This window comes from Saccostrea cucullata, unplaced genomic scaffold, assembly GCF_032062105.1.
Source record: "Saccostrea cucullata isolate Sc308-1 unplaced genomic scaffold, CSIRO_AGI_Scuc_v1 ctg2499, whole genome shotgun sequence".
Taxonomy (NCBI): domain Eukaryota; kingdom Metazoa; phylum Mollusca; class Bivalvia; order Ostreida; family Ostreidae; genus Saccostrea; species Saccostrea cuccullata.
This window is the reverse complement of record NW_026917985.1, coordinates 108,009-114,434: the sequence shown is the minus strand read 5'-3', so window position 1 is coordinate 114,434 and position 6,426 is coordinate 108,009. Positions and strand designations below refer to the sequence as shown.

Sequence of the window (6,426 nt, the reverse complement as noted above, 5' to 3'; positions counted from 1 at the left end):
GAAAAATTGATTTCCAGTACATTGAAATAATAAGTGACTAAAGCTTAATGCATTTGAATAAATAATTTATAATATGATATTGAAAATATATTTTGACAGTTATTTTGAAAATATTCAAATATGGTTTCTCGTGCTTCTAATCATTAGATATTTTCATTTGTAACTTATCAATTGCAAGACATTCTGAAATCATTGCATAATAAGTTATAAACACAAAATGTTTCCAAATTAAAGGTGATAACATGAAACACAAACAACATCACATAGGTGTTAAGTTACATTTTAATTTCCTTTTTTGTGTTTCCCTTTAAAGTCAATACCAGATGTTCATCATCATATCAAATTTATTATATTTGATTGACAATAAATATGTAGGTACATTTTTAAAAAAATTCCTCATGTGAAAGAATATCTATAGCTAAGGTAAGATTTAAGGTTCATCGATAATATGATGAGAGTTAATTCTTAACGACAAATTAAAATGTTTTTTTAATCCTTTAGAATTTACCAAGCTGATTTATTCTGCCCCACAAGCTATTTTAAATTGTCTTCGTTTTTACTTAAACTACATTACTTTTCGAAAACCATTACAGTTTAAACAAGATCACATATGGTTGAGCAAAGTGTTTGTTCAAATATACTAGTCAAAATTTCTAAGTCCCCAGGCAAGTTTTTGCTTTTCACCGCTCTTATATTTAATTATTTTAACAATATAATTTATTAGTATACAGGATAATAAAGTAGCAAAAACAATTTTTCTCACTTAATTTGTTTTATTGAAGAACTTAAACACAATATGTAGAAACGTTAAGGCACCCTAGAATTAAAAATTCACAACGGTAAACACTGTATTATTCTCCATTCAAACGAATTCACAGCAAGACAACCGTTCCTCAAAGAGTTCACACTATTTAAGAAAAATTCTTTTATTGCGTGTTTTTCCATGTGGAGACTAGATCGTCCTCTAGTTCCGCCTGATTCTGCTGCTGGACAAGCTGTCTCACTCCCCGGTCTATCTTCTTCCATACTTGCTAATTAGGGTTGAGATTAGGATGACAAGGGGGCTTATCGAAATTGTCTGTGCCTTGACAACAATAGTTACATAACGTCTTTTTACTTGTATTCCCCACTCCTCCATTTTGACATTGAGGGGAGGGCACTTCCGGTTCCGGTTCCATTGATTTTTCCGGATAAACTCTAGGATGCTTTTGTGGTGTTTGTTGAAAATCTAGCGATTTTTAACGATTAAAAGGAATTTGGGTATGCTTTGTAGGTTTTTCGGGCGAAAATTATAAAGGTTTTAAGTAAAATAAAGTCATACAGTAAAAGGAAACATAACTTTCGTTAACTACGACCAAATTGGGCCATTTTAACTTAACTTGCCCATTGCTGTGTGGACATACACCGCATTTTATTCGAGCTTTTTTCTGTTTTTCGTTATCAATAAAAGATGGAGAATACATGGAAGTAAGAAATATAAAGAATACACCCGAAAAACATACGGAACTCGAACTTCATGCCTTTTAACAAAAACGGTCACGGTCGAGTAATTACACATTTGATTACAATTTTTTTGGCCTTGACAAGTAAGTATTACAAATTAAAGGCAAATTTGTAAGCAACTAGTAAATTGAAGTTAAGGTTTTTAACTTTTTGAAAAAATTCAAGTGGGGACTTAGAAATTTTGACAAGTATATTTTCGTACCAAGGTACTACTACCATTTTTTTCAAGAGAAAAATATGGCTGTGCTACACATGCTTCAAACTTACATGATCATCTTGAGATGTCTATTTTGATAGTGCTTTTCTATTTATAGTGTTTTACACTTTTTTTCTAAAGATTATGGCACTGTGTGTATATCTTGTCCTGGTTTTCATTCTCCACACGACGCATGGAGAACGGACACAGACCGGAAGTTGTAAAGACTTGTTACAAGGTTATCTAACAGAACAACTTTCGTCTGCTCTGGGAGTATATCAGGTGGAAGCTTTAAGACGGGAATTCAAAAACTTCACTGACGTCATTGGGGAATCAATGAAAAAGTTTAAAGAGAAAGTGAATGCAAGCATACAGGAAGGAAGTAAGACTAAAATCTATATATGGACAGTGTCTATTTATTATTATCATTCCTTGCATTCAAAAAAGAAATAAAAGTTTTCTTTGATAGGTATCAGAAATAGAGACATTATGTATACAAGATGGGGAAAGAAAAGGTGTCCTTCAAACGCAAAATTGGTTTATTCAGGTGACAATCTAATTAAAATTAGACATAAAATCCGCTCGCATACTCGCTGCACTAACCTAGCGAGTATGCCAGCGGATCTAACATCTAATCTTAATCAGGTTGATTTAGGTGAATAACTTAATATACATTTTTGGAGTACGTTAAGAAAACAATATTTTACAAGAATTTTTTTTTTAAATTCTTCTGGCTACAGAAAACCAATAAGTAGATAGTTTGATTAATCATTGAATTAAATTAATTGATCAATTAATTATTAAATTGATTCATATTACTTGTAATTAAGAAAAAGTTATACAAAGTTTGAGAACAATTGATAGGATTCGTCGGAGGATCCTATTCTACACATAAAGGAGCAGCTGTAGATCCTCTTTGTTTACCGAGGGATCCAGAGTGGGGGATCTATAGGGATGGAAGTGAAGGAGTTAAGGCTTACGTATATGGAGCTGAGTATGAAACAGAAACCTTTACAAGTCACTTTACTTCCCTGCACAATCATGATGTCCCATGTGCTGTGTGTCTTGTTCAAAATAGATCAACTGTTCAAATGTTTCCAGGTGAGAAAAATTTCATTATTACTACAGGGTGTCCGAAAAGAAAGGTAGCAATGAAGGATATGGAGATAACGAACAGTATTCAATATCAAAGTCCACAAAACAATACAAAACAAGAGCAGAGCAAACACGGACCTCTGAAACATCAGAGGCTGGGATCAGGTGCCATGGAGAAGTGAGCATCCCACATCCGCCCTGTGCTTATTGTAAAGATCGTGAAATAACGGAAAAATCCGTCGTCAATTCGGTGTATAAATAATGGACTAACAATTGGTATGAAAAACGTCAGTCAGCATTTGACTCAATGATAAATTGTATTTGCTGACAAGGTCATTGTATCGACCATAAAACTTGGGAAATGATGACTTTAAACGAGACTGCTGAGACTGCTGATATTATTGTTTCATCAACTTGCTCTTCAATAATTTACCTCGTTTAAGAAATTGTTCATACGTAGAGCATTCTTGCATATCGGATCAACTGAGATATATACACTCCGTATGCAGGTGATGAAGGTATATTGCTGCATAAGTAAGGGAAGTTGACGAGAGAAAAGTTAAAGTTGTCACGTTTATCCACAGGCACTTGTTTCGGAAATAATTTTTTAACTCATAGTAAAATAATAACACAAGGTATCTAACTCCGAATTCCAATTAATTAGCACCCCTCTCCTCAGAAACGCACTCATTTACACTTTTAGATGAAATGCACTGGCAATTTTTTATTACCATTGTCTCCTACGATAATTTATCTACACAACCATATACGGCATGTATGACTTTGTTTTCATTAATCTCCGTAAACAGCGTCAAAACTCTGCCCGCCGAGTGGAAAGTAGAACTACACTACGAAACGTTATGTGCTAATCTCGGGCAAAGAGCAAAATTAAATAAATCAGATTTCGTTCCTGTTTGCTGGCAAATCCTTGAAAACATTTCAAAACCTTACTTAATTTGACATGCTCTGTCCTGAAAATATTTTGACATTTCTTTTAATCTAAATTCATATATATATATATATATATATATATATATATATATATATATATATATATATATATATATATATATATATATATATATATATATATATATATATATATAGCACATTTTACTAACATAACTGCCCTCAGTGAAGAAATATTAATATAGAAAGCACAAAGAAATTCACTTTTACATGGATACCCACTTCCACCCCAGCCCGGGGTTGAACTCTCGACCTTCGGAATCTGTCTCCTAGCAGTGCAGGAACAGCGCGCTAGACCGCTCGGCTATCTAGGCAAGTTAAAAAACTTGCTTTCGATGCCGATGGAATTCTCGCGGCGCTGCCCTACACTACACGGCCATTGAGAATAGAAGTGAGATACAGTTATTTGGATATTAGTTTTAACAGAGGATTGTTACCAATACATGTTGTAATGAAATTAATTATTATTTATAAAGCACATTTTACTGTATCTCACTTCTATTCTCAATGGCCGTGTAGTGTAGGGCAGCGCCGCGAGAATTCAATCGGCATCGAAAGCAAGTTTTTTAACTTGCCTAGATAGCCGAGAGGTCTAGCGCGCTGTTCCTGCACTGCTAGGAGACAGATTCCGAAGGTCGAGAGTTCAACCCCGGGCTGGGGCGGAAGTGGGTATCCATGTAAAAGTGAATTTCTTTGTGCTTTCTATATTAATATTTCTTCACTTAGGGCAGTTATGTTAGTTTAAGAGTTGTTGTAAAATGTGCTTTATAAATAATAATTAATTTCATTACAACATGTATTGGTAACAATCCTCTGTTAAAACTAATGTCCAAATAACTGTATCTCACTTCTATTCTCCATGGCCGTGTAGTGTAGGGCAGCGCCGCGAGAATTCCATCGGCATCGAAAGCAAGTTTTTTAACTTGCCTAGATAGCCGAGCGGTCCAGCGCGCTGTTCCTGCACTGCTAGGAGACAGATTCCGAAGGTCGAGAGTTCAACCCCGGGCTGGGGCGGAAGTGGGTATCCATGTAAAAGTGAATTTCTTTGTGCTTTCTATATTAATATTTCTTCACTTAGGGCAGTTATGTTAGTTTAAGAGTTGTTGTAAAATGTGCTTTATAAATAATAATTAATTTCATTACAACATGTATTGGTAACAATCCTATGTTAAAACTAATGTCCAAATAACTGTATCTCACTTCTATTCTCAATGGCCGTGTAGGCAGCGCCGCGAGAATTCCATCGGCATCGAAAACAAGTTTTTTAACTTGCCTAGATAGCCGAGCGGTCTAGCGCGCTGTTCCTGCACTGCTAGGAGACAGATTCCGAAGGTCGAGAGTTCAACCCCGGGCTGGGGCGGAAGTGGGTATCCATGTAAAAGTGAATTTCTTTGTGCTTTCTATATATATATATATATATATATATATAATATATATATATATATATATATATATATATATATATATCTCCAGGGACCTATATACCATGATATACTAACGGGATAGGCAACTATCGCAAGTCTCGCGATATCTCGTAAGTCGTTGGATTTCGTAAGCCAACTTTAACTATGTATATCTCTAATTCTATAGCATATTTTAGATCAAAACCTTTAATAATCTGTCAAAAAATTCTTCAAGATTTATTTTTAGCATGGATTATACTCCTTATCTTGGTATTAATTTTGTTTTATTCAAAAACAGCACATGCCCCGATCGGCCATATTCCCGAGAAATCGCTGATTTCGGTGTTTGTTTTCTTTATATTTCATTTATATTAATTATAATTTATGATTTGAAATTAATTAAAAATCAATTCATATTCATAAAAGAAATAAATGATATTAATCAGAAAGCACTCTATTTACTGCGAATAAACGTAGTTTGAAAAACTTGTAGTGTTGTGCATGATGTTTTGGGTAAATAAACATGGCGATGAAGAAGTTGCCTATAGGTCCCGGATATACCTTATCATCTTTTATCATTTATAAGTTATATATCGCTCGAGAGTATTCTTCACTCTGCTTAAAGAATTATGTAAAAAGAACATTAACTCAATATTTTTGGGCACTTCTCATTTTTACGACTTTTGTATGTTACCAAAATTTAATAGATTTCAAAGTAATTTTATTAAGAACAATATCATTATATTTTATTTCAGCAAGGAAAAATTGTTACAAAGGTTGGACACTCGAGTACTGGGGATATCTAATGGCTGGGTACTATGATCACGCAGCTAGTACAACGTACAAGTGTGTTGACGAGAATCCAGACACCTTGCATGGCGGCCATGTTAATAAAGATGGCTACCTTTTTTATTTTGTAGAAGGTCGTTGTGGTTCATTGAAATGCCCTCCGTATGTTGAGGGAAGAGAACTTGTCTGTGCTGTCTGTTCTAAAAAGTGAAAAAATAAAACTATTGTTATAAAATATATGTTGATATTGCTCATCAATTTGACTGAAATATTAAGATAACGAACAATATTCATGCTCAATGTGAAGCAAACACAGCTAGAACTTAAGAGGTAGGATCAGATGCCATTGCAGAGTAGGCATCCCCTGCCGACGGGTCAAACCCGCCGTATGCTCATTATTATAACTGTGAAATAAGGGGGGGGGGGCCCAACAACAAGCCTGAAAAATGTCAGTTACTATTTGACTTAAAT

At 34.4% G+C, this 6,426-nt stretch overlaps 1 protein-coding gene across 2 annotated transcripts; it reads left to right on the top strand.

The window, feature by feature from the left end:
* Window positions 1–1,843: 1,843 nt before the first annotated feature.
* Window positions 1,844–6,192, top strand: LOC134273737 (uncharacterized). 2 transcript variants are annotated; one of them, XM_062755982.1, is made up of 4 exons: window positions 1,844–2,081; window positions 2,169–2,246; window positions 2,564–2,800; window positions 5,922–6,192. In XM_062755982.1, exons 1-4 carry the CDS (start codon window positions 1,844–1,846, stop codon window positions 6,164–6,166), a joined length of 798 nt encoding a protein of 265 aa, XP_062611966.1. In that variant the 3' UTR covers window positions 6,167–6,192. The 2 variants fall into 2 exon arrangements, with proteins under 2 accessions (XP_062611966.1, XP_062612027.1); XM_062756043.1 differs by having other exon boundaries at window positions 2,564–2,844; window positions 5,922–6,071.
* The last annotated feature ends 234 nt before the right edge of the window (window positions 6,193–6,426 follow it).

Coding starts and splice junctions, on each gene's coding strand:
- LOC134273737 (XM_062755982.1), top strand. CDS start 1,844: ATGGCACTGTGTGTATATCTTGTCCTGGTTTTCATTCTCCACACGACG. Junction 2,082..2,168: donor TGCAAGCATACAGGAAGGAA/GTAAGACTAAAA, acceptor TTTCTTTGATAG/GTATCAGAAATAGAGACATT. Junction 2,801..5,921: donor AACTGTTCAAATGTTTCCAG/GTGAGAAAAATT, acceptor ATTTTATTTCAG/CAAGGAAAAATTGTTACAAA.